This window comes from Dendrobates tinctorius, unplaced genomic scaffold (assembly GCF_039654945.1).
Source record: "Dendrobates tinctorius isolate UK_male_01 unplaced genomic scaffold, ASM3965494v1 ptg000011l, whole genome shotgun sequence".
Taxonomy (NCBI): domain Eukaryota; kingdom Metazoa; phylum Chordata; class Amphibia; order Anura; family Dendrobatidae; genus Dendrobates; species Dendrobates tinctorius.
The window spans coordinates 130956776-130984712 of NW_027361679.1; the positions used below are offsets into that span (position 1 = coordinate 130956776).

Here is a 27937-nt window from a genome sequence, read left to right on the forward strand (position 1 = left end):
GTTTAGTCCTCTTTAAAAACATATTTACATTAAAAAAAAATGCAATTCTCCAATTGTTCTTGGTGACTTGTTCCTACAGTGTTCTTTGTGTAGTGTAAAAATGACCAGGCAAAATGATTCTACAGGTCAGATTACCTTAATTACAAAGATACCAAACGTTTATAGGTATTTTATTACTTTAGTGGCTTAACTCCTTAATAACTTGTGATGTACATTTTCATCATAGATTGCTAGGAAAAGTATGAAGCCAGCGCAGGAGTCAAGCCTGGTTCATATCAGGCAGGTGCTGGCTGTGTTGCATAAGCAGCATCTGCCTGTAACTTAAGTAACTGGCTATTACTTCAGTCGCTTAAGTTTAACAATTTAAATGTTGCTAACAATCACTGACAGTGGTTATTAAATTGTCATTGCTGAAGCACACCCACCGTCTCATTGCCCTCATCCCTGCCCAATGTTATTGTGGTGAGCCTATGGGTTTTCATGCCACCTGGTTTGCCTGCTGAAAGCCTCTGTAACTGCCATATTAGTCTCCCATTTAAGCATTTCCCTAAGCTCCGCTTTAAAGGAGAATTGCAATTTCACTATATACTATATATTATATTGCAGTATTTAATATAAAAACAGAGACAATTGTAGTTTCAAGTAAAAGCAAAAATGTATATGAAAATATATATTTTAGTTGGGCCCAGAAGTATTCGGACAGTGATATAAGTTTTGTCATTTTGGAAGTGTACTAAACTATATTCAAGACAGTTATATTATCAATATGGGCTTAATCCCTTCACCCCAGGCCTGTTTTCATCTTCATGACCGGGCTAAATTTTACATTTCTCACCAGTGTCACTTTATGTTTTAATAACTCTGGAACGCTTCAACGGATCCCAGTGATTCTGAGATTGATTTTTCGTGACACATTGTACTTAACCCCTTTCCTACATTGGACGTAATCCATCCATGTGACCTGGGACCTAAGTCCCAAGGACGGAATATTACGTCACATGCGAAATGCGGCGCTCACGCGTCCGGGTGTCAACTGATTATCACAGCTGACAACCTGCACTATGTGAGAGAAGCGCGCAGGGAGGGCGCTCCCTCCGTGCTTCCATGCGACCCCCGGAGCGACGTGATGTGCTGCGTCGCCCCGAGAGTCCTCCTCCCTGCAGGCCTCCGGATCCAATATGGCCGCGGGGGCCTTCAGGGTCCTGCATGGAGGCGTCTTCCTCACTGCCTGCAGATCGCCGATCTGACACAGCGCTGTTCTAAGTGTCAGATCGGCGATCTGACAAAAGACAGTGATGTCCCCCCTGGGACAAAATAATTAAGTACAAAAAAAATAAAAACACGTGTAAAAATAATTTTAAAAATTCACAAAATAAATAAAAAAAAATTCCCTAATTCTTTTTTTTCTAAATAAAAAAATAAATAAAAGTACACATATTTAGTATCGCCGCGTCCGTAACGACCCGCCCTATAAAACTATCCCACTAGTTAACCCCTTTATTGAACCCCTTAAAAAACAAAGCAAAAAACAATGCTTTGTTATCATACCGCCGAACAAAAAGTGCAATAACGCGCAATCAAAAAGACAGATATGAATAAACATGGTACCGCTGAAAACGAGCCACCACACAGCATCATAAGCGAAAAAATATAAAAGTTATAGCTCGCAGAATAAAGCGAAGCAAAAATAATTATTTTTTTATAAAATTGTTTTTATTGCATAAAAGCTACAAAACATAAAAACCGACATAAATGAGGTATCGCTGTAGTTGTACTGACCCGAAGAATAAAACCCCTTTATCAATTTTACCACACGCGGAATGGTGTAAACGCACCCCCCAAAAGAATTTGATGAATTCTGGGTTTTGTTCATTCTGCGTCCCAAAAATCGGAATAAAAAATGTCACATGCCCGAAAACAGTACCAATAAAAACGTCAACTCGTCCCGCAAAAAATAAGACCTCACATGACTCTGTGGTTCAAAATACGGAAAAATTATAGCTCTCAAAATGTGGTGATGCAAAAACTATTTTTACAATAAAAAGCGCCTTTTAGCGTGTGACAGCTGCCAGACATAAAAACCTACTAAAAATAGTAAATCAAACCCCCCTTTATCACCCCCTTAGTTAGGGAAAAATAATAAAATTAAAAAAAAATGTATTTATTTCCATTTTCCCATTAGGGTTTGGGTTAGGGCTAGGGTTAGGTCTAGGGCTGAGATTAGGGTTAGGGGTGTGTTGGGGTTAGTGTTGGAGTTAGAATTGGGGGTTTCCACTGTTTGGGCACATCAGGGGCTCTCCAAACGCAACATGGCACATGGTATTTGATCTCAATTCCAGCCAAAAAAGTCAAATGGCGCTGCTTCCCTTCTGAGCTCCTCCATGCGCCCAAATAGTGGTTTACCCCCACATATGGGGTATCAGCGTACTCTGGACAAATTGCACAATAACTTTTGGGGTCCTGTTTCCCTTGGGAAAATAAAAATTGGGGGTGAAAAGATCATTTTTGTGGACAAAAAATGATTTTTCAATTGTACAGCTGTACGTTATAAACGTCTGTGAAGCCCCTGGGGGTTCAAAGTTCTCACCACACATCTAAATAAGTTCCTTGGGGGGTCTAGTTTCACTTGTGGGGGGTTTCCACTGTTTACACACATCAGGGGCTCTCCAAACGTGACATGGCGCTCGATCTCAATTACAGCCAATTTTGCGTTGAAAGAGTCAAACGGCGCTCGTTCCCTTCCGAGCTCTGCCATGCGCCGAAACAGTGGTCCCCCCCCCCCACATATCAGGTATCGGCGTACTCAGGACAAATTGCACAATAACTTTTGCAGTCCAATTTGTCCTGTTACCCTTGGTAAAATAAAAAAAAATTGGACCTGAAGTAATTTTTTTTGTGAATGGTGTCACTTTTGGGTATTTTCTGTCATATAGACTCCTCAAAGTGACTTCAAATGTGATGTGATCCCTAAAAATAAAATGGTGTTGGAAAAATGAAAAATCGCTGGTTCACTTTTAACCCTTATAACTTCCTAACAAAAAAAAATGTTGGTTCCAAAATTGTGCTGATGTAAAGTAAATATGTGGGAAATGTTACTTATTAATTTTTTTGTGTGCCATATCTCTGTGATTTAAGGGAATAAAAATTCAAAGTTGGAAAATTGCGAAATTTTCAAAATTTTCGCCAAATTTCCGTTTTTTTCAAAAATAAACGCAAGTTATATCAATGAAATTTTACCACTGACATGAAGTACAATATGTCATGAGAAAACAATGTCTGAATCACCAGGATCCATGGAAGCGTTCCAGAGTTATTACCTTATAAAGGGACAGTGGTCAGAATTGTAAAAATTGGCCTGGGCATTAACGTGAAAACCACCCTTGGGAGTAAAGGAGTTAATGTCAGTGGTAAATTTAGGTAAAAATTATTGCCATCTTTGTGAGGCAGAATGAACAAATCAACAGCAGGTGAAGAATTGGTTTCACTTATTTTTTATGCAGTTCTTTGTGCGTTATAATTGATTAGATGACTTGATTCTTCAGGTCTGTGCTATAACAGCGATACCAGATTTATATTTGTTTTTTATGTTTGGCTGCTATAACACACTGTTATGAATGAGTCACCGGAGGAGGAAAAAACAAAAATGCAAGCTAAGTCCAGAAAACCAGAGAGGTTAGTAGCTAGCGGATTGCAGACCCCTGATCCTATTCACAACAACTAACAGTAGCCGTGGAGCGTTCCTACGGTGGTCCTAGACGCCTCTTCACAGCCGGAGAACTAAATAAGCCTAAAGAAAGGAAGGGGAAATCTAAACTGCCCCAGAGCAGACCCCAAAGCAATAGACAGCCCCCAACATGTATTGTCTGTGAAAACAGATGAAAACACAAACACAGACAGAAAGACAGGCAGAGCAAACGATGGGGCCCAACTAACTAGATAGGAAAGGACAGAAAAGATGCTGGCTGCAATCCGCAAAAACCCTACCAAAAATGTCCCAACACATCTTATAGGAAAAATGGCCCTGAAGTCACTAGACTTCAAAATCCCTATATCAGCACTCCGATATATTCTGAAGACAGAGCAAAAGAGGTTTAACCGATCAGGGACAAAAATGGAAATTCAGCAGAGCCCCAGCCCCGGGGCTGGCAGAACACAAAACTAAGCAAATCAGACAAAATCTCATGGAACAATAACAGAGCAAAACTTAGCTTTAGAAGACAGGAACTGAACTGGAGGTCAGAGCAGAGAAATCACCAGCAACCCTACAGGGCATCAGCTGCCTTATATCCACTCAGAGATTCCGGATGTCCAATCGCAATCCACCTGTTCAGGTGACAGGTTTCTCCCATCCAAATCAGTTTCACCACCTCCTTTCACCAGCAGAGGGAGTTCATCGGACATCAAAGGTGAACGAGAAAATGAGCTCACAACAACACACTAAGGCTGTGTGCACACTATGTGAAGTGTTGTGCACATGATCAGTAAATTTCCTTTGAGTATTTGCAGTGCATTTTTTTCTGCAGCATGTCAATTCTTTGTGCATTTCTGCAGCATTTGTCACCCATTGTCTTCAATTGAGTCAGTCAAATCTGCAGCAAACATGCAGGTATAAAAGTGTTTGCGGATTTCCTTAGTTTCTGTTTGCGTTTTTAACGGCTTCCCAATAGCACAGAGTTTCTTAACTGTGGTAACGCTACCACCGGTAAGACCGTCAGTCAGAGCGCTGCAGAGTCATGCTGGTAAAGCATCACAAGGGAATAAACCCAGCGTTTGGTAACATCCATGGAATTCAGACTTCAGGCCATCATTGCTTGCAAAGGATTCGCTATAAAATGTTAAAAATGAATATTTTATTTATGTTAAAGTTAATTTGTCCCCTGAAATGAGGAGACTTTGTAGAAAAATGGTTGCAATTCCTAAATGTTTGAAAGGATTTTTTTGTTTAACCCCTTTAAATAAACCGGAAAGTCCCCAATTTCATCTCAGTTGTTAAATTTTCCTAAATTTTGGCATGCAGAGGGCAAATCACGAAGATTCGGACACTGTCCAAATATTTCTGGACCGAACTGAAATAAAGTGGCGTTTTACCTACAGTGGGGAAAAAAGTATTTAGTCAGTCAGCAATAGTGCAAGTTCCACCACTTAAAAAGATGAGAGGCGTCTGTAATTTACATCATAGGTAGACCTCAACTATGGGAGACAAACTGAGAAAAAAAAATCCAGAAAATCACATTGTCTGTTTTTTTTTCATTTTATTTGCATATTATGGTGGAAAATAAGTATTTGGTCAGAAACAAGCAATCAAGATTTCTGGCTCTCACAGACCTGTAACTTCTTCTTTAAGAGTCTCCTCTTTCCTCCACTCATTACCTGTAGTAATGGCACCTGTTTAAACTTGTTATCAGTATAAAAAGACACCTGTGCACACCCTCAAACAGTCTGACTCCAAACTCCACTATGGTGAAGACCAAAGAGCTGTCAAAGGACACCAGAAACAAAATTGTAGCCCTGCACCAGGCTGGGAAGACTGAATCTGCAATAGCCAACCAGCTTGGAGTGAAGAAATCAACTGTGGGAGCAATAATTAGAAAATGGAAGACATACAAGACCACTGATAATCTCCCTCGATCTGGTGCTCCACGCAAAATCCCACCCCGTGGGGTCAGAATGATCACAAGAACGGTGAGCAAAAATCCCAGAACCACGCGGGGGGACCTAGTGAATGAACTGCAGAGAGCTGGGACCAATGTAACAAGGCCTACCATAAGTAACACACTACGCCACCATGGACTCAGATCCTGCAGTGCCAGACGTGTCCCACTGCTTAAGCCTGTACATGTCCGGGCCCGTCTGAAGTTTGCTAGAGAGCATTTGGATGATCCAGAGGAGTTTTGGGAGAATGTCCTATGGTCTGATGAAACCAAACTGGAACTGTTTGGTAGAAACACAACTTGTCGTGTTTGGAGCAAAAAGAATACTGAGTTGCATCCATCAAACACCATACCTACTGTAAAGCATGGTGGTGGAAACATCATGCTTTGGGGCTGTTTCTCTGCAAAGGGGCCAGGACGACTGATCCGGGTACATGAAAGAATGAATGGGGCCATGTATCGTGAGATTTTGAGTGCAAACCTCCTTCCATCAGCAAGGGCATTGAAGATGAAACGTGGCTGGGTCTTTCAACATGACAATGATCCAAAGCACAACGCCAGGGCAACGAAGGAGTGGCTTCGTAAGAAGCATTTCAAGGTCCTGGAGTGGCCTAGCCAGTCTCCAGATCTCAACCCTATAGAAAACCTTTGGAGGGAGTTGAAAGTCCGTGTTGCCAAGCGAAAAGCCAAAAACATCACTGCTCTAGAGGAGATCTGCATGGAGGAATGGGCCAACATACCAACAACAGTGTGTGGCAACCTTGTGAAGACTTACAGAAAACGTTTGACCTCTGTCATTGCCAACAAAGGATATATCACAAAGTATTGAGATTAAATTTTGTTTCTGACCAAATACTTATTTTCCACCATAATATGCAAATAAAATGAAAAAAAAACAGACAATGTGATTTTCTGGATTTTTTTTTCTCAGTTCTCTTTTTAAGTGGTGGAACTTGCACTATTGCTGACTGACTAAATACTTTTTTTCCCCACTGTATTTTGTTACTTTACAACCTTTGTTTAACCCCTTTCTGAATCTGACGTACTATCCCGTCCGCGTGACCCGGGCACATATGACCGTGGACAGGATAGTACGTCATCGCGATCAGCTGTGCTCACGGGGGAGCGCAGCTGATCGCGACCAGGTGTCAGCTGATTATCACAGCTGACACCCGGCACTATGTGCCGGGAGCGGTCACGGACCGCTCCCGGCACATTACCCCCTGGCACACTGCGATCAAACATGATCACAGTGTACCGGGGACATAGGGAATCATCGGGCAGGGAGGGGGCTCCCTGCGTGCTTCCCCGAGCCCCTCGGAACAACACGATGTTCCTGTTACACTTGGGAAAATAAAAATTTGGGGGCAAAAATATAATTTTTGTTAAAAAAAGATATGATTTTTTTTTTATTTTTATGGCTCTACATTATAACCTTCTGTGAAGCACTTGGGGGTTCACAGTGCTCACCACACATCTAGATAAGTTCCTTGGGGGTCTAGTTTGCAAAATGGGGTCACTTGTTGGGGCTCTCCACAGTTTATGCACATCAGGGGCTCTCCAAACGCGACATGACACCTGCAGACCATTCCATCAAAGTCTGCATTCCAAAACGTCACTACTTCCCTTCCGAGCCCCAACGTATGCCCATACAGTAGTTTTCTCCCACATATGGGGTATCAGCGTACTCAGAACAAATTGGGCAACAACTTTCGGGGTCCAATTTCTCCTGTTACCCTTGGGAAAATAAAAAATTAGGGACGAAAAGATCATATTTGTGGAAAAAATGATATTTTTGTTTTCACGCCTGGGCGTTATAAACTTCTGTGAAGCACTTGGGGGTTCAAAGTTCTCACCACACATCTAGATAAGTTCCTTGGGGGGTCTAGTTCCAAAATGGGGTCACTTGTGGGGGGTTTCCACTGTTTAAGCACATCATCAGGGGCTCTCCAAAGGCGACATGGCGTCCGATCTCAATTCCAGCCAATTTTGCATTCAAAAAGTCAAACGGCGCTCCTTCCGTTCCGAGCTCTGCCATGTGCCGAAACAGTGGTTCCCTTCCACATATCAGGTATCAGCGTACTCAGGAAAAATTGCACAATAACTTTTGCATCCAATTTCTCCTGTTACTAAAATAAAAAAATTGGACCTGAAGTAAATTTTTTCTGAAAAAAAAATTTAAATTTTCATTTTTTATTAAACATTCAAAAAATTCCTGTGAAGCACCTGAAGGGTTAATAAACTAATTGAATGTGGTTTTGAGCACATTGAGGGGTGCATTTTTTTTACAATTGTGTCACTTTTGGGTATTTTCTATCATATAGGCCCCTCAAAGTGACTTCAAATGTGATGTGGTCCCTAAAAAGAAAGGGTGTTGTGAAAATGAGAAATCGCTGGTCAACTTTTAACCCTTATAACTTCCTAACAAAAAAAAATTTGGGTTCCAAAATTGTACTGATGTAAAGTGAACATGAGGGAAATGTTACTTATTATGTATTTTATCTGACATATCTGTAAATTAAGGGCATGAAAATTTAAAGTTGGAAAATTGCGAAATTTTCACCATATTTCTGTTTTTTTTTCACAAATAAGCGCAATTCATATCCACGAAATTTTTGCCATTATCATTGAAGCTCAATATGTAACGAGAAAATAGTGTCAGAATCACCGGGATCCATGGAAGCGTTCCAGAGTTAATACCTCATAAAGGGACAGTGGTCAGAATTGTAAAAATTGGCCTGGTCATTAACATGCAAACCATCCTTGGGGTTAAAGGTGTTAAGCTGTCCATGTGCCATAATATGAAATGTATGCCAGCTATGAGCTGAAATAGAGGTCAACTATAAATTTCTGCCATACATTATAGTGAATGTTGGGGCGATGGGACCATACTGTCATCAGACACTTCTACCAGTGTATTTTTTGAATTATAAGACACACCCCAAATTTTCAGGAGGAAAATGGTGCTTCTTATAATCCATGCGTTTTATTGCTTTCCAGGGGTGGTGGCTGCGGTAAATCGGGGTCCTAGGGTCGCTGCTGGAGGAGGCAAGAGTGGTGCTTTGCTGCAGGCCGCAGGCTGGGATGAGGGTCTTGTTCCGATGTGCAGCACGCCTCTGCGGGTGTCTGGTGCCGCCGCTGTGCTTTGTCCCCAGTGGTGCGCGGTTCTGCGCCGTGTCCCCGGTGCAGCGGGGGCCTCTGCCGACGTTTTGTGAAAGGCCAGAGCCCCCGACAGTACTTCCATGGTTTCTTGTGCGGTGGACTCCGGGAAAATGGCCGCCAAGAGGCGGCGCATGCGCAGATGGAGATTTACATTCCCGAGATTTACATTCATCTCGGGAGGTGAGATCTCGGTGCCGAGATCTCCATCTGCGCATGCGCCGCCCGGCTGCCATTTTCCCGTAGTCTACCACACAGGAAAACATGACCTTTCACAAAATGTCGGCATCACCGCGACACCGCAAGCAGCGGCATCGGGACACCCTCAGCGGCACGCCGATAAGGTATATACACATTATAAGACGCACCCCCATTTTCCCCCCAAATTTGGGGGAAAAAAGGTGTGTCTTATAATCCAAATAATACGATACCTATTTTCAGAACTAATGTCTATCATTTTCACTATGACATAGACATACAGATGTGGCCAAAAGTATTGACACCCCTGCAATTCTGTCAGATAATGCTCAGTTTCTTCCTGAAAATGATTGCAAACACAAATTCTTTGGTATTATTATCTTCATTTAATTTGTCTTAAATTAAAAAAAACGCAAAAGAGAATTAAGCAAAAAGCAAAACATTGGTCATTTCACACAAAACTCCAAAAATGGGCCTGACAAAAGTATTGGCACCCTCAACCTAATACTTGGTTGCACAACCTATAGCCAAAATAACTGCGACCAACCGCTTCCGGTAACCATCAATGAGTTTCTTACAATGCTCTGCTGGAATTTTAGACCATTCTTCTTTGGAAAACTGCTCCAGGTCCCTGATATTAGAAGGGTGCCTTCTCCAAACTGCCATTTTTAGATCTCTCCACAGGTGTTCTAGGGGATTCAGGTCTGGATTTATTGCTGGCCACCTTAGAAGTCTCCAATGCTTTCTCTCAAACCATTTTCTAGTGCTTTTTGAAGTGTGTTTTGGGTCATTATCCTGCTGGAAGACCCATCTTTCTCACACTGGGCACTACATTATGCTGCAAAATTTGTTGGTAGTCTTCAGACTTCATAATGCCATGCACACGGTCAAGCAGTCCAGTGCCAGAGGCAGCAAAGCAACCCCAAAACATCAGGGAACCTCCGCCATGTTTGACTGTAGGGACCGTGTTCTTTTCTTTGAATGCTTCTTTTTTTCTCCTGTAAACTCTATGTTGATGCCTTTGCCCAAAAAGCTCTACTTTTATCTCATCTGACCAGAGAACATTCTTCCAAAACGTTTTAGGCTTTTTCAGGTAAGTTTTGGCAAACTCCAGCCTGGCTTTTTTATGTCTCCGGGTAAGAAGTGGGGTCTTCCTGGGTCTCCTACCATACAGTCTCTTTTCATTCAGATGCCGACGGATAGTACGGGTTGACACTGTTGTACCCTCGGACTGCAGGTCAGCTTGAACTTGTTTGGATTTTAGTTGAGGTTCTTTATCCAACATCCGCACAATCTTGCGTTGAAATCTCTTGTCAATTTTTCTTTTCCGTCCACATCTAGGGAGGTTAGCCACAGTGCCATGGGCTTTAAACTTCTTGATGACACTGCGCACGGTAGACACAGGAACATTCAGGTCTTTGGAGATGGACTTGTAGCCTTGAGATTGCTCATGCTTCCTCACAATTTGGTTTCTCAAGTCCAGACAGTTCTTTGGTCTTCTTTCTTTTCTCCATGCTCAATGTGGTACACACAAGGACACAGGACAGAGGTTGAGTCAATTTTAATCCATGTCAACTGGCTGCAAGTGTGATTTAGTTATTGCCAACACCTGTTAGGTGCCACAGGTAAGTTACAGGTGCTGTTAATTACACAAATTAGAGAAGCATCACATGATTTTTCGAACAGTGCCAATACTTTTGTCCACCCTCTTTTTTATGTTTGGTGTGGAATTATATCCAATTTGGCTTTAGGACAATTCTTTTTGTTTTTTTTCATTTAAGACAAATTAAATGAAGATAATACCAAAGAATTTGTGTTTGCAATCATTTTCTGGAAGAAACTGAGTATTATCTGACAGAATTGCAGGGGTGTCAATACTTTTGGCCACAACTGTATAGAGACATTAGGAAGCATATCTAATGGAATGTGTATATGCCTTTGTCGGTGAATACCTTATTGCACTACCTAATGCATGTATGGTCCTCCATTGCGCTACTCTGCTCTTTTAACACAATTTTTGTGTCCATATTTGGATTTATTAATAAAGAAATAGTTTTATTTGAGACATTACCTGTTGGGTGAATCTCTAACATTCAGTGTTTATATATGCTCAGTGTCTTGTTGGTCTAATGCCAGTGAATCTGTTGAGCCGTTGCTGACCACACACTACTGTGATGCACCCTGAGCATTTTTAGGAAAGTGTAAAATGCTAATATTTTGCGTAATTATGGATTTGTGATTGTCTAGAAGAAATATGCACATAAAGACTTGGTTGCCACAGAAGAGCTTTTGCAGAAATTATCCCTGTGATGTAATTAATTTATGTGGGGGAGGCAAAAGGGAGCACATACTGTAATAATAGCATATTACCTTAGTTATACTTGTGTTGAATGTAAAGCCAATAATGCGATGAGGCTTTGATTTGAGACGTGATGCTTACAGGTGGTTTGAATGTATCCTTGTATCACGAAGTCTTATGTGTTCCTTATTTTTTCAGGGAAACTCCAACACCATAAGTACAGTGGATGTCTCAGCTGGTTTTGTGGGCCTTGAGAACTATGTTGAGATGCCAGCTATTTTCCTCACTGCGTTTGTGACTTACACTGGGCCTTTACTTTGGTCTATGCATCTGTTGTGTTACCTGAGTGGAGAAACTAACAAGTAATTATACAATTAATTATCTGTTGAAATTTAAAAAAAAAAAAAACTTAAATAAAAATAAGTGCAAAAATAACTAGGTACAATCATTTTTTTTAACAATTTAAAATTTTACTAGAAAAAAATGTTATATTAAAAGAAATGTAAGTATACAAGTTATCCAGTAGGTGGCACCAAATGACAGCATTAGGGAGGAAAATTCAATCTATATATATAAAACTGAAAGTATGTGTGTGTATCTAGCCCCGCCTACTACACATTGTGCCCGCCCACTACACATAGCCACACTCACTCCACATGCAGAATGCTCCTTGCAGCCTTTCTGGGATTGATGCAAAAGGGGATTGTAGCAGGCAGATGTAGTCTGTGTGTGTAGGCAGCCCAGCACTGATGTCCTCCCTACCTGAGCAGCAGGCTGGGTACGTCCCCCTGACTAAATCCGGTAGAAGAGTTAAAGAGTGTTGGTCAGTATTTTACCTCAGTTTTTGGTCAGTGGTTTACCTTAGTATTTGGTCAGTATTTTACCTCAATATCTGTACATACACTCAGTTTTATATATCTATAGATGGACACTTTATGCATCCCTGTATATACTCTATTAGCATATGGTGTGCTTTATTATATTTGATGCTATATGTGGTTTTACACAATTATCACAAGCTCCATTAGACATGCTTCCATATACGCCTCATTAGGCGTAGGAAATGTGCACTTTTTTGGTTTAGTTTGTATATGACAGCATTTTTTTTTTAAACTCTTTTTATTGAAAGATTCCACAAATTAATACAACAAGCATATAATAATGCAGTATAGTATTCGGATCAACATAGAATTACCATCCAAAGTAGATATGGAAGAACACTTTCAATAATAGAATAAACAAGCAATACAAATAAAGTATAACATTGCTACCCAGCATGGCACCATCAATCCAACAGGTTCTCTATCAGGGTTTGTGTTTATTCAGATTATAAAAGACACTTATTCTTTAGATCACTCATCACATCACTCTCATACACTGAAGAAGGTATGCTTCAGGGGTTATACCGCAAATTGATGAGGTTATAGCATCAGGGGCCAGATGTGTCAAAGGTGAGTCACACCATCTTTCCCAAATCCTGTGAAATTTCTGGGGGCACCATCTATGCCTATATAATATATTTTCGTATGGAATCACATCATTCACTAACTTTTTCCACTGCCGAATTGAAGGAGATTTCCCCCCCATCCATCTCTATGACAGCATTTTAAGTGACAAAATATTTTTTTATGCTTTTTTATTTTATTTTTTTTTTTAACAATTTTGTTTTCTTCCAATTGGCCACATACAATAACATTGTCTTACAACTGGCACCATATTGTAATTCTGGCAACCTTTTGTAGTAATGTGCCCTATTCTAGCCAATATCTTGTAGTGAAGCCCCATCCTGGTCCCCATCTTATAGCTATGTCCCATTCTAGTCCTCTTCTTATAGTAATGCCACATTCTTAGGCTGCAGTCACTTTATCAGTATCTGGTCAGCATTTTTCATCAATATTTCTCAGCCAAAACCAGGAGTGGGTGATAATACGGAAGTGGTGACGGGTTTCTATTATATTTTCCTCTGATCGTTCCACTCCTGGTTTTGACTTACACATACTGAGGTAAAATACTGACCAAATACTGATAGTGTGAACGTGGCCTTATAGTAATGTCCCAAGCGCTCTGCACAGCAATACCAATGCCAGCCACCAGCCAATCAGAGGTCCGCAGCTGACATCGGCGTGCTGAAACAGCGGCGTATGACGTCACTGCCACGCATCAGCACGCCGAAATCAGCTGCTGACCTCTGATTGGCCGGCGGCTGGCATTGGTATTGCTGTGCAGAGCGCTTGTCTCTGTGAGGCAATACATTTCAATTGAATGTGTGTTAAAGCACACTCAACTGAAATAAAGCACTAATTTCGGTGGCGACTGGGCTGTAATGGACAAGCAGTTTACAGTGCCTGCAGGCCCCATGAATCAGCCGTGTTTGAGACCCCTGGTATAGATGATTATATAGACCTTAATGTGCAATACGTTATTCTCTATATGTGCTTTCATCATTATTAGGTATTGAATTTTCCTCCCTAATGCTGCCATTTGGTGCCACCTTACTGGCTAACTTGTATATTTACATATTTTTATATATAAAATATTTTTTTTCTAATTAAATTGATCATTTTTATCAATAAAAAATTCTTATTTATGGTCTACATTTTAAGTATTTCCCTCTGATTATATATCTTGTACTCAGACTTGTTGCCAATATTTGTTGATGTACTGTAACTTGTATATCTGTATTCAAACGCTGATTTCTCAGTTAGGGAGGAACGCATTTGCCAATGGTATTGTCTGACTCGTCTATGAAAGAGCATATAAGCAGGTTGTGGGGTGAAATCCTGCTGACAGATTCCCCTTAAGGCCGGGATCACACATGTGAGCAATACGGCCGAGTCTCGCATGTTAATACCGGCACTGCCGCCGGCACTCAGGAGCGGAGCGTGCGGCTCCATGTATTGCTATGCGGCTGCATGCTCGGATCCGAGTGCCGAGTATTAACATGGGAGGCTCGGCCGTATTTCTTGCATGTGTGATCCCGGCCTAAGAGTTTTGTTGTCATAATATATTGTTGACATCTAGATAGATGATAATAATGAGCTTCCAGCACTTCCACCGTCCAGCTGTTCCATGCTCAAGGAGCAGCTCTATGGAAACATAAGGAAGAGAGCTGCCCATTTTGGGATAGATGTTCTGTTTTGATTGCTTGTTACAGCATTTTTTGTGGAACTGCAGCGACCAAAAACCTGTAATGTTGGCGTTCTTGAACTTTTTTTTCATTTATGTTGTTTACTGATCTGGTTAATTATTTCTAGCTTTTGATAGATCAGAGTTTACTGAACATGGTGATTCTACAGAGCTCCCCTCCACCCGCTATTGTTGGGGCACAGTCAGATTGCCATATAACACGGACGACAGTCACATCCCAATGCACGGACTGGCCATCAGCTCCCCGAGCCCAAGCGTGACAGCTTGTATTTCTAGGCAGCTGTCAATGCTCCGATAAGGAGAGCCGCTGGCCAGTCCATGCACTGCGATGTCGTCACCCATGTTATAAAGTAGTCCGACTGCTCCCTTAGAGTCAGGTCCTGGATGTAACAGATGTCATGAAGGGGTTGTAAAATAATGCATATCCTGTAAAATACTCAGGACTAGTTACCAGATAAAAATATAGTGGTTTATTTGGATTCTTCCATCAAAGAAAGGTTATTACAGAAAAACAGGTGAATAAAAATAAGTGAAAGAGAGATTGTCCATTGTTCATAGCAAAGCAACATGTATTCTTCTTCTCTCCGAGATCTCACATGGCAAATGGCGTCTGTCTCTCAGTTCGGCTTCTTCGTAGTAAAGTAACATACCAGCTGTTATGTCATGTCATGGCCCAGCACAGAAGACATCTTCGTGTCTGTCTCTCATGATGGTGAGGGAAGAAGAGCGACCTCTACAGTTAGCCATGAATTATATACGTCTCCTAAAGCACGTGGTCTCTACATATATGGAGCTGTCTTTCTACCATGAGCCAAGCTTAAAAATAGCCTATGTCGTGTAAGCTAAAGCAATGTACAGAACTGAGTCTTATAAGAAATTAACGGATTATTAATATTTAACAGGGGTTAAAGACAGTTTGAGTAGTTAATAAAGTGATATAAATGTCCTCCTGTTTTACTGATTTTATTGTTTCTTTAGCAACTGTTGGAATCCACAAGCTAACTTGTAAACGTTCTCTTCCAGGACTTCTACAGCTGTGGCACATGGATGTTACTGCTATGCCATCATCCGGGCACTTCCAGTGACTGTCTACATTCTTTTGGTTACAGGTCTTCGTTACCATTTGTTCATTTGGAGTGTCTTTTCTCCGAAGCTGCTTTATGAAGTCATACATCTAGTTATCTCAGCTGGGATTTGTGTGACATTTACTGTGGTAGATAAGAACCAAGTAGCAAAAAGTGACGTTTAAATAGTGTTACTGGTAAGCCTTTCCATGCACATGAGATAGCTATAGGCCGAATGGTGGTTACGCCGCGCCTCACTGCGCCAATAGCAAGAGTGTTGTGTTTACTATGAGAGAGTCGCTGCCACACTTCTCTGGCCTCGCAATATAAAATATGACCTATTGTTTAAATCAGGTTTTTGTGTTAAATGTATCTTATTTTTAGTTCTTCTTCCAAATCACAATCTTTATTAAAAACTTTAAAAAAATTAAATCTTGCAATTTTCATAGCGGCCTCTGGGACCTTTTTTTTTTTTTTTGACTCTAGCTTCTTGTGGTTTCAGGGAACAACACATGTACGTTAGCCACAATGGTCAGATCCCAATCCTACCTTTCATAGGGGAACAGGGTCAGCTGTATATAGGTTTGACCTGTCATAGTAATTTTGCATGTGCTGATAAGAAGCTTTCTGACAACTATTCCTGAAAGGACAGTTAGAATGAGTCAATTTGAAAATGGCAATATTACTACTGTACTTTTTTTGGACTATAAGACGCACTCCAAATTTTGGGGAGGAAAATGGGGAAAAAAATAATTTTTTTAGAAGATGGATGTCCGTCTTATAGTCTAAATTTAAGGTATCTTACCTGGGGGACAGTGGAGTGAGCTCACAGGAGGCATGGTCCCATCCTCAGGAAACCGGTGGCGGCAGAAGTGGGGCAATGCTTCGGGCCCCAAGTGGGAGAAGGGGGTGGGCCAGCGGTGCAATACTGTGGGCCCGGTGTCGGCGGTGAGGCAGAGCGGAGTGCATTGCTTTCTCAGTGGCCAATTCCCCTGAACCTGTGGGCCGCGGGAGGTGTTGCATGTGCAGACTAGTGAATCAAGGAAATAACCGGCGGAGGTGGCGCTTGTGCAGAATGAGGGTGTGGCCAGACCGAGATCCCAGTCTGAGCATGCACTCCGCTCTGCCTCACCACCGACACCGGGACCGCAGCATCGCACCACTTCTGCCGCCGGCTTCCTGAGGAAGGGACCCTGCACCCTGTGATCCTGCTCCTCCACCTCTGCAAACCCCCGGTAAGCTACATTCGGACTATAAGACACAGCCCCTATTTTCCCCAATAAAATTTTTGGGAAAAAGTGCATCTTATACTCTAAAAAAAAAAATACGGTCATTTTGATTTTCAGTAACAAGTGTGATATGGAAAAAAAATTGTGGACTTTTTTTTTAAAACCACTTGTAACATAAAAATCTGATTTTAACAATAGGTAATTTATGATGATATCTTCTGTTTAAAGTCCTATGTTCTTAATATATCTTATAAAGCATTTAGAACTCCTTTTTTGTTACAGTACTCCAGATTATTTGTCTCTTCTCATGATGGAGACCTTCTCTGTAATTAGAGGGAGAAAAGAAAGTTACTATTTTTTGTTTTTATGCAGTTCAATGTACACTCCTAGGAACTCAAGTTTATTTTATATGTCCTCGCCTGTTTTGTTTTTAGTTTTGTTTTTTAACTTTGTGGGTGAAATCTAGCAATGTTTTACCCATCTATGCGATGTTTCATAGGATAGCACTCAGCCCAATGTTATTCTGTGGGGTAGTTCTCATGAGTGGGTTTTTTTCTCATGATGATTCGGTATGAGAAAAAAATCACAGCACAAATTGGATCATGCGCACCCATTCAAGTCTATGGCTATGTGGAAAACATCGGACTGCACTCGGGTGATATCCAAGTGCAGTCCAACATTCGCGAACTCAAACAATAGAGAAGTTTGTTCTCCACCTTCTCCTTTCCTGTGTTATGGTTCTCTCAGCTGAGAGAATCTGACACTTGGCTCAGACTCTGATCAGACTTTGATCCGAGTGCCATTTACATAATGAATCTGATCATCTTGCATGAGAAAATCTCTCATTTCACCCCAGCCTCCACGGACTTTATTTGCATATTCGTATTTCCCAGGGAGCAATGCACCTAGGATTTCACTGATTGAGCGCCTTTGCTGGCTGCCACAGTGTTTTCTTTGACTGGTCTCCCTGAGGTCAGTGATTGTTTCGTGATGTTGGTCTACTAGGCATTGCTCCCACCTAGCCAGAATCCTACTCCACACTGATGAGGGGCAACACCCCGAAACAGCTGTCTGTGGATACCTGGCCTTGGTATTTCCCTTGTCATATCTGTAGACTCGTAAAGAGCTGGATATTGACTTAAAGGGCCACTTAATATGGTGGTAATAGTGGTTTCCGAAAGGAGCCACTCCTTGGCTGGGTCCTTCCCTGGAGGAAGATCTGGCTAGTCCCGTGTTTGAGACTCTTAAATGAGGCTCCACGGACTTTATTTGCATATTCGTATTTCCCGGGGAGCATTGCACCTAGGATTTCACTGATTGAGCGCCTTTGCCGGCTGCCGCAGTGTTTTCTTTGACTGGTCTCCCTGAGGTCAGTGATTGTTTCGTAATATTTCCTATTGACCTCTTGGTCCCCATTGTTCCAGTGTTCAGAGTGCTAAACAAGCAGAGGCTTTGGGGTTCTTGAGGGAAATTTGTTTTGTGAACAAATCACTTTTTGATAACAAATGTAAATTACAAGTTCTGTCTACTAGGACTTGAATATTATTGTGCGAGTATGACTTCAGCTGACTGTACAGCTATTTGAAGGTCTATTATTATATATAACAGTGGATGCTTCCTTGTGTCTGAAGCTAGGATAGGCGAAGTCTGCGCAGTGTGGCGCCGGAGTCAGCACGCCATTTTATTGAAGACACTTTGCAAATTTGAAGTCCGTGTCCTCAACAAAATGGCTCTGGATATCGTGGGATGTGCATGTGTTGACCCCAGTGTAATTTTCTTGAAGAATTGTACTACATGAACATAGCAGTGTGCATGCGCCGGCCATCATCATTATCCCTATGGCCGGTGAGTGCGAAGTGCTATATTGACGTAGTACATTGCTTCAATAAAATGGCGCCAGAGTCAGCGCATACTTATACCGTGTTCTTCGCCTCCATTTTATTGCAGACTCTGTATAAATGTACCAGTAAAAATGTTTGCCACCTGGGCGTAGAACGGGTTCAATTGCCAGTAAGTAATATAAAAAGCTGAAAAAAGTGTAAACATCTTTAGAGTGTATTATTTTTCTAAAAAAATAAATAATAAATGGGTTTTATAAGCTTTATATGTTATACTTGTTGGTTACTCCACTGTACTTTTGTATGTATATTAGGTCTCTAAGAAAAAGCAATGGGCAAAAATGTAAAATATAACCTTTAATCAAAAAGTATTAAAACAGGTAATTCCAAGGGGCCAATGCTTACATATATGGAGAAACTGCTTGAGTAATAGTATATTTAGGGATCAATTGAATGATCTCAAACTAAGTTTTCAACAAAGGGGTTACCCAAAAAAAGATTTTATAGAAAGGGAGCAGCTCTTAACCCCAAATTAGATACACAATCCTCTTAAGTGCCACCCTTGCATTCACTTCCTCCATTATACTATCTACTGAGCCCAGAATGCACACTACAGGCTGTTTAGGAATCCTAAGTTTGGTCGACCGCCGATACGCTTTTTAATGGCAGCAGTTAAGTGTACTTATTCCTCAGCGACCCCTGGATAAAATCCTTTAGAGGTGTAGATTCCAAAATAGGGTCACTTATGTTTAGGCACATCAGGGGGTCTCCAAACACGACATGGTGCCTGCCATTGATTCCAGACAATTTTGTATTCAAAAAGTCTAACGGCACCCCCACCCTTCTTAACCCTGCCGTGCACCCAAAATGTGGAATTCCCCCACATATGGGATATCAATGTACTCAGAAGAAATTGCACAACAAATTTTGTGGTTCATTTTCTCCTAATACCCTTGTAAAAATTACAGTAAATAATAATAATTACAGTAAATGACTGCCCACTCTCCCCAGTCCCACAAGCTCGCTGCCTCTGAGTAATCCTTGACGCTGATCTCTCCTTCAAACCACATATCCAAACCCTTTCCACTTCCTGCCGACTTCAACTCAAAAATATTTCACGCATCCGTTCATTCCTCACCCAAGAATCTGCAAAAACCCTAGTCCATGCCCTCATCATCTCTCGCCTTGACTACTGCAACCTCATGCTCTGTGGCCTCCCCTCAAACACTCTCGCACCCCTCCAATCTATTCTAAACTCTGCTGCCCGACTAATCCACCTGTCTCCCCGCTATTCCCCAGCTTCTCCCCTCTGTCAATCCCTTCACTGGCTCCCAATTGCCCAGAGACTCCATTACAAAACCCTAACCATGACATACAAAGCCATCCACAACTTGTCTCCTCCATACATCTGTGACCTCGTCTCCCGGTACTTTCCTGCACGCAACCTCCGATCCTCACAAGATCTCCTTCTCTACTCCCGTCTTATCTCCTCTTCCCACAATCGCATACAAGATTTCTCTCGCGCATCACCCCTACTCTGGAACTCTCTACCACAACATATCAGACTCTCACCTACCATCGAAACCTTCAAAAAGAGCCTGAAGACCCACCTCTTCCGACAAGCCTATAACCTGCAGTAACCACCGATCGACCAAACCGCTGCACGACCAGCTCTACCCTCGCCTACTGTATTATCACCCATCCCTTGAAGATTGTGAGCCCTCGCGGGCAGGGTCCTCTCTCCTCCTGTACCAGTTATGACTTGTATTGTTTAAGATTATTGTACTTGTTTTTATGTATACCGCTCCTCACATGTAAAGCGCCATGGAATAAATGGCGCTAGAACAATAAATAAATAAAATAATAATAATAATAATAGTAATAATAAAAATAAAAAAAAGTTTGGGTCTAAAGTAAATTTTTTGTGAAAAAAGTAAAATGTTCATTTTTTTTCCTTCCATATTGCTCTAGTTCTAGAATGGTTAAGAAACTTCTAAATGTGGTTTTGAGGACTTTGAGGGGTGCAGTCTTTAGATTGTTGTTACTTTTTTGGCATTTTCTGTCATATAAGCCCCCAAAGTCACTTCAAATGTGATGTAGTCCCTAGGTTTTGTAAATTTTTTTGGAAAAATGAAAAATTGCTGGTTAACTTTTAACCTTTATAATGTCCTAACAAAAAAATGTGTGTTTCCAAAATTGTGCTGATGTAAAGTTGACATGTGGGAAATTTATGGTTGTGGTTACTTATTAACTATTGTGTGTGACTGTACTCTCTGATTTAAGGGCACAAAAATTAAAAGTTTGACAATTGCAAAACTTTCGAATTGCCAAATTTCCTATTTTTTTTCATAAAGGCAAGTCATATCAAAGATATTTTACCACTAACATATGAAGTACAATATGTCATGAAAAAAACATTCTCATAATCAGTGGCATCCGTTGAAGCGTTCCAGAGCTATAACCTCATAAAGTGACAGTGGTCAGAATTGTAAAAATTGGCCTGGTTATTATTTTCAAAATTGGCTCAGTCACTAAGGGGTTAAGCACATTATCAACATAGTTTAAATTCCGGTTCCAAAAGTTCTCAATTACCCCACAAGTCCATAACATGTGCATAGTATCCGCTGGGCCCGCCTCACATCTTGGGCACAAGTCGTCCGGTCTTACCCATATTTTATTCAACAATTTAGGGCAGGGGTCCTCAAACTTTTTAAACGGGGCCAGATCACGGTCCCTCGGACCATTGGAGGGCCGGAATATAGTTTAAAAAAAATTCTGAATAAATTCCTGTGCACACTGCACATATCTTATTTAGAGGTAATAAAACAAAAATAGGAACAAATACTATATTAAAAATGAAGTTAAATCATCAAACTTACCGATTTTTTGGGTTCTTCGAATATCCTACACTTCGAGTCAATTTTTTCTCTTTCTTGATATCATTGCTTCCTAGGGATTCAAAATTGCTATTAGTAAAATACCAACATATATACAGCGCTACCAAAACAATATACCAGCAATAAAACTGCCCACACAGAGACATACAGACTGCACTGCCCATCAATGCAGCCTGATCAGTGTCCATCAATGCAGCCTGATCAGTGCCCATCAATGCAGCCTGATCAGTGCCCATCAATGCAGCCTGATCAGTGCCCATCAATGCAGCCTGATCAGTGCCCATCAGCGCAGCCTGATCAGTGCCCATCAGCGCAGCCTGATCAGTGCCCATCAGCGCAGCCTGATCAGTGCCCATCAATGCAGCCTGATCAGTGCCCTTCAGCGCAGCCTGATCAGTGCACATCAATGCAGCCTCACCAGTGCCCATATTGGTGAAACTCCACTTTTACCTCAGGCTCAGACTGGTGTGGTGCAAGAATCCCCAATAGGCAACATTGGTCCCTAAAAGGCAGGTAAATGTCCCCAATAGGCAGCACAGGTCCCCAATAGACAGGTAAATGTCCCCAATAGGCAGCATAGGTCCCCAATAGGCAGGTAAATGTCCCCAATAGGCAGCACAGGTCCCCAATAGGCAGGTAAATGTCCCCAATAGGCAGCACAGGTCCCCATTAGGCAGGTAAATGTCCCCAATAGGCAGCACAGGTCCCCAATAGGCAGGTAAATGTCCCCATTAGGCAGCAAAGGTCCTCAATAGGCAGGTAAATGTCCCCAATAGGCAGCACAGGTCCCCAATAGGCAGGTAAATGTCCCCAATAGGCAGCACAGGTCCCCAATAGGCAGCACAGGTCCCCAATAGGCAGGTAAATGTCCCCAATAGGCAGGTAAATGTCCCCATTAGGCAGCACAGGTCCCCATTAGGCAGCACAGGTCCCCAATAGGCAGGTAAATGTCCCCAATAGGCAGAACAGGTCCCCAATAGGCAGGTAAATGTCCCCAATAGGCAGCACAGGTCCCCATTAAGCAGCACAGGTCCCCAATAGGCAGGTAAATGTCCCCATTAGGCAGCACAGGTCCCCATTAGGCAGCACAGGTCCCCAATAGGCAGGTAAATGTCCCCAATATGCAGCACAGGTCCCCATTAGGCAGCACAGGTCCCCAATTAGGCAGGTAAATGTCCCCAATAGGCAGGTAAATGTCCCCATTAGGCAGCACAAGTCCCCAATAGGCAGGTAGATGTCCCCATTAGGCAGGTAAATGTCCCCAATAGGCAGGTAAATGTCTCCAATAGGCAGCACAGGTCCCCATTAGGCAGCACAAGTCCCCAATAGGCAGGTAAATGTCCCCATTAGGCAGCACAGGTCCCCAATAGGCAGGTAAATGTCCCCATTAGGCAGCACAGGTCCCCATTAGGCAGGTAAATGTCCCCATTAGGCAGCACAGGTCCCCATTAGGCAGCACAGGTCCCCAATAGGCAGCACAGGTCCCCAATTGGCAGGTAAATGTCCCCATTAGGCAGAACAGGTCCCCAATAGGCAGCACAGGTCCCCATTAGGCAGGTAAATGTCCCCATTAGGCAGCACAAGTCCCCATTAGGCAGCACAAGTCCCCATTAGGCAGCACAGGTCCCCAATAGGCAGGTAAATGTCCCCATTAGGCAGCACAGGTCCCCATTAGGCAGCACAGGTCCCCAATAGGCAGGTAAATGTCCCCATTAGGCAGATAAATGTCCCCATTAGGCAGCACAGGTCCCCAATAGGCAGCACAGGTCCCCAATTGGCAGGTAAATGTCCCCATTAGGCAGCACATGTCCCCATTAGGCAGGTAAATGTCCCCATTAGGCAGCACAGGTCCCCAATAGGCAGGTAAATGTCCCCATTAGGCAGCACAGGTCCCCATTAGGCAGGTAAATGTCCCCATTAGGCAGATAAATGTCCCCAATAGGCAGCACAGGTCCCCATTAGGCAGCACATGTCCCCATTAGACAGGTAAATGACCCCAATAGGACCCGGCGTTAAAAAAAAAAAAAAAAAAAAAAAAAGTACTCACCTATGTCCCCCGCTGCTCTGAAGAGGCGCCCGCTCATCTCAGTCTTCTTCCTGCACAGGCACACAGGCGGCGTGACGTCATCAGGCCGCGCAGGCGGCGTGATGATAATCAGGCCGTCTGTGTGCACTGTGCTCTGCTGCGTACGGAGGGCTGCGTAACGCCTTTCCTCGGCGCCTCGTCCCGCCCGCGATTACAGGGCCCGCCGGCATTGAACTGCAGTGCAGTTCATAAGTTCAATGTCGGCCTGGCGGGGGGCCGGATAAAAGTCCTTGGCGGGCCGCATGTGGCCCGCGGGCCGTAGTTTGAGGACCCCTGATTTAGGGGTTCTATAAACCCAGTTTAATAAATATAGTTTTGATAAACTGTGAGCCTCACAAGTGAACAGCTGCGGGACTGATTACATACTAATAATTTTTACATGATTAATTTACATTTTATTGCATGAAATAAGTATTTGATACAATAGAAAAACAAGTAATATTTGTTACAGAAACCTTTGTTTGCAATTACAGAGGTCAGCAATTACCTGTAGTTCTTGACAAAGTTTGGTCACAATGCAGCTGGGATTTTGGCCAACTCCTTCATACATATCTACTCTAGATCTTTCAGATTTTGTGGCTGTCACTGGGCAACGTTGAGTTTCAGCTTCCTGCAAAAATTTTCTTGAAATGCTTCTCATGGAGCCACTCCTTGTTTACTTTGACTGTGTCTTTCGGATCATTGTCATGCTGGAAGACCCAGCCACGACCCTTCTTCAGTGCTCTTACTGAGGGCAGAAGGTGGTTGGCTATAATCTCATGTTGCGTGACCCCATCCATCCTCCCTTTGATATGGTGCTTTTACCCTGTCCCCTTTGCAGAAAAGCACTTCCACAGTAAGATGTTTCCCCCACCATGCTTCACGGTTGGGACAGTGTAATTGAGGGTGTACTCATCCCTCTTCCTGCAAACACGGTGAGTGGAGTTGATACCAAAAAGTTCTATTTTGACACCATCTGACTACATGACCTATCTCCTATACCTCCTCGGTATCATCCAGATGGTGAATAGCGAACTTCAAACTTGCCCATAGATGTGCTGTCATGAGCAGAGGTACCTTGCATGCCCTGCAGGATTTTGATCCATGACAGCGTAGTGTATTACTAACTGTAATGTTTGAGACTGTGGTCCCAGCTCTCTCCAGGTCATTAACCAGGTCCTCCTGTGTAGTTCTGGGCCTATTCCTGACACAGAATCAGCCTTACCTCACGAGGTGAGATCTTGCACAGAGCCCCAGAATCAAGGAAGATTGAGTTTTTTCCATTTTCTAATAATTGTGTAAACAGTTGTTGCCTTCTCACCAAGCTGCTTGTCTATTGTCCTGTAGCCCATTACAGCATTGTGCAGGTCTACAATTTTGTCTCTGGTGTCCTTAGACAGCTCTTTGATCTTGGCCATGGTGGAGAGGTTGGTGTGTGATTGATTGTGTGGTCAGGTGTCTTTTATAGAGGAAACAAGATTAAACAGATGCCGTTAATACAGGTAATGAGTGCAGAGTAGGAGGTCTTCTTAATGAAAAACTAACATTTCTGTGAGAGCCAGAATTCTTACTGGTTGGTAGGTGATCAGATACTTATTTCATGTAATAAAATGCAATTAAATTATTTAAAAATTGTACAATGTGATTTTCTGGTTTTTATTTTTTGATTCTGTCTCACAGGAGAAGTGTACCTACGTTAAAAATTACAGACCTCTCCATTCTTTGTTGGTGGGAAACCTTTCAAAATCGTCCGTGTATCAAGTATTTATTTTCCCCACTGTAAATCACCCATCATTGACTTGACTGGTGCTGCATCACCCCTCTGTAGGCAGGCACATATAATTTTAATACTGATGGGTAGCCGTTAATGTGGCGTTTCCGCACTCCTGGAAAAATAATGCACTGTGTGAAAAACAAGATAATCTTGCAGTTATGATTCCTTTTAATGGCAAACAAAAATAAAATAAATGATGTTGCAAAGCAAGCTTTCAGGACTTCTAAGGTCTCTTCCTCAGGCATGGTATATAACAGATTTTCTGAAGAAACACAAATATATGCACAAACAAACAGCAAAAAAAGAGGAGCATGGTACAATAAATGAACATTATTTTTTCAGCTGGCTAACACGGTACCAAACCCCTTTTTTCTCAGTCCTCGATAAACGTCATGCATTCCATCGAGGTGGAAGTAAGTCAGTCCTGTGTGTCACTCACCTGGACTTGACGACTGATACTTTCGCCTGAGGAGCAATGCGCGCCACCTGACTGGAAGTGATGCCCGGATCTGCGCGGTACATCCTGACACGCGTTTTCATTCCATTTTACCTGAAGTGACGCTCTGTATGGCAGAAAGAGTGATGCCTCCTGGTCTCAACTTGCGTTTCAGGCGACCGGAAGTGACACCTCAGGTGTGTGCTGAGAGCTTGAGTATGCACACGAATAGGAACTTGTTGGTGTGAGTTCACAAACATAATGCAAGTTATAACCATTTATTTCCCTAATTGCTTACTATATTTTAATCTGGCTCACAAGCCTGATGCCATTGACTATCTACATTCCCATCAGGAAATGTTGGCCCTTTATGTGAAGAAGAGGACGAGTGCCTTTATTCCCCTGATAAATCATATTTCAGGTAAGTTGTTGGGAGGCACATAGGGTCATTCAGAATGCGAGAACCAGATGTGGTCTGCCCTTGTTAGGGTGGGAGTCTCTGGGGTTACCAGGGTTAGTACAAGGACTTTATGAGATCAGCAACAGGTGCCAACTGAATATTGACTAATGTATGACATCTCCAATTGCATCATCAAATGGGTGAGATTGTTCTTTATTCCATATTATATTGATCTGTTGTGCCTTAACCACTGATCATAATACTTCAAAAACTGTTAGTGAACAGTAAGTTGTCAGATATTTTGGTGGTCTCTAACCATAGAGAGCGGCTTATCCTTAACTGACCATTGGCTGTCTTCTCTTCGTATGCAGCGAGTTGGATAAGAAGTGTGTGTGTGTGTTTGTCATCTGATTCTATTGGGTGACATTCTTTAACATTTTTGTTGAGTTTATTTTAATACTTTTTGATTAAAGGTTATATTTTAGATTTTCGCTCATTGCTTTTTACTCAGATTGTAGAGCAAACTGATTTAGAGTTGGAGCCATTTCTTCCACTTGTGGTTTTTTCCTGTATATTAGGCCTCATTCACATGTCCATGTTTCCAGTGCGTGTGATCTGGGTTTTTTTTCTCTTACAGCACATCCCCATTATAACTTATGGTGCTAAGCACATGTCCTTGATTTTAAACGACTGTGTGTTTCTGTGCAAAGCGCACGGAGACGTGTCCATTTTTTTCCAGCAGCACTGATGACAAGTGCGAATACAAGTGTGTGAGTCCATGAAAAACAACGATGGCATCCGTGTGCCATCCGTATCCTGTCAGTGTTTAACATTGCAAAGTACAGGAGAAGCTTTGTTATTTAATTATTGATGGTAAAGCTTGACCCACGGATGTCATAGTGGTAGAAAGCACTGATGGCACCAGGTACCACGTACGTGTGAAGGAGGCCTAAGAAGCTGCGGTTTTGTATTCTGGTATAATTAAGGTTAAACAGAATTTAATGAAATATTTTATCCCCTACCTCTACTTGAATGATTGTGCAGGACTATGTTTTAACTCCTGAGTAGTGGCAGTAAGTGCTACTACTAATAATAAAGAAAATCCAACCTCATTACTTTGTTAAAAAATGGTTTTATTTATTTTCAAGTGTTGAATAACTAAAAAAAAAAAGACAGTTTTGCTAGACATGTAGTTCTTGCAGGCAATAAGATAGCAGTTACCTTTCAGGAGTACTACAAGTGCTATACATTCAGGCCAGCCAGTCTTCCTTTATCTGTCAATGAGTCTGGACTGTGCCGTTTGTCAGTCTTGTCAAGTGTTTTGCACTAGTTACAATTTTTGTTCATAAGGACCAAATAATTTTTCTATTTTGCACTTTGAATTTTCTCCTCCCTTTCATCCAAGAGCCATAACTTTAATTTTTTCTTTCAATATAGTATACAAGGGCTTGTTTTAGACAGAATAACTTTTAGTTTTGAATGACACCATTTCTTTTACCATACAATGTAATGAAAAATGGGAAACATAATTCCTAGTGCGGTGGAAATAAAAAACAATCCTGCCATTGTTTTTTCATTTTTATTTTTTTAGTATGGCAATATGATTATTCAGGTCAATACAATTATGGTGATACCAAACTTATTTTTTTATCCACTAAAATAAAAAATCATTAGTTTTTGTAAAAAAAAATGTAGTTTTCTGAGATCAGTACATTTTTTTTATTCTTCCATAAGTGGACCTGTGTGATGGCTTGCTTTTTTGAGCAGTTAGTTTTATTGA

General features: G+C 41.9%; 1 protein-coding gene across 2 annotated transcripts in view; it reads left to right on the top strand.

Moving 5' to 3' along the window:
- The window catches only part of LOC141051090 (GPI ethanolamine phosphate transferase 2-like), a 211424-nt gene extending 184155 nt beyond the window's left edge, over nucleotides 1-27269 (top strand). For both annotated transcript variants that reach the window (XM_073547960.1, XM_073547970.1), the window contains 2 exons: nucleotides 11506-11669; nucleotides 15478-27269. In XM_073547960.1, the coding sequence (XP_073404061.1) occupies nucleotides 11506-11669; nucleotides 15478-15703 (390 nt within the window). In that variant the 3' untranslated portion in view covers nucleotides 15704-27269. The remainder of the gene's footprint in view (nucleotides 1-11505; nucleotides 11670-15477) is intronic.
- Nucleotides 27270-27937: the final 668 nt, after the last annotated feature.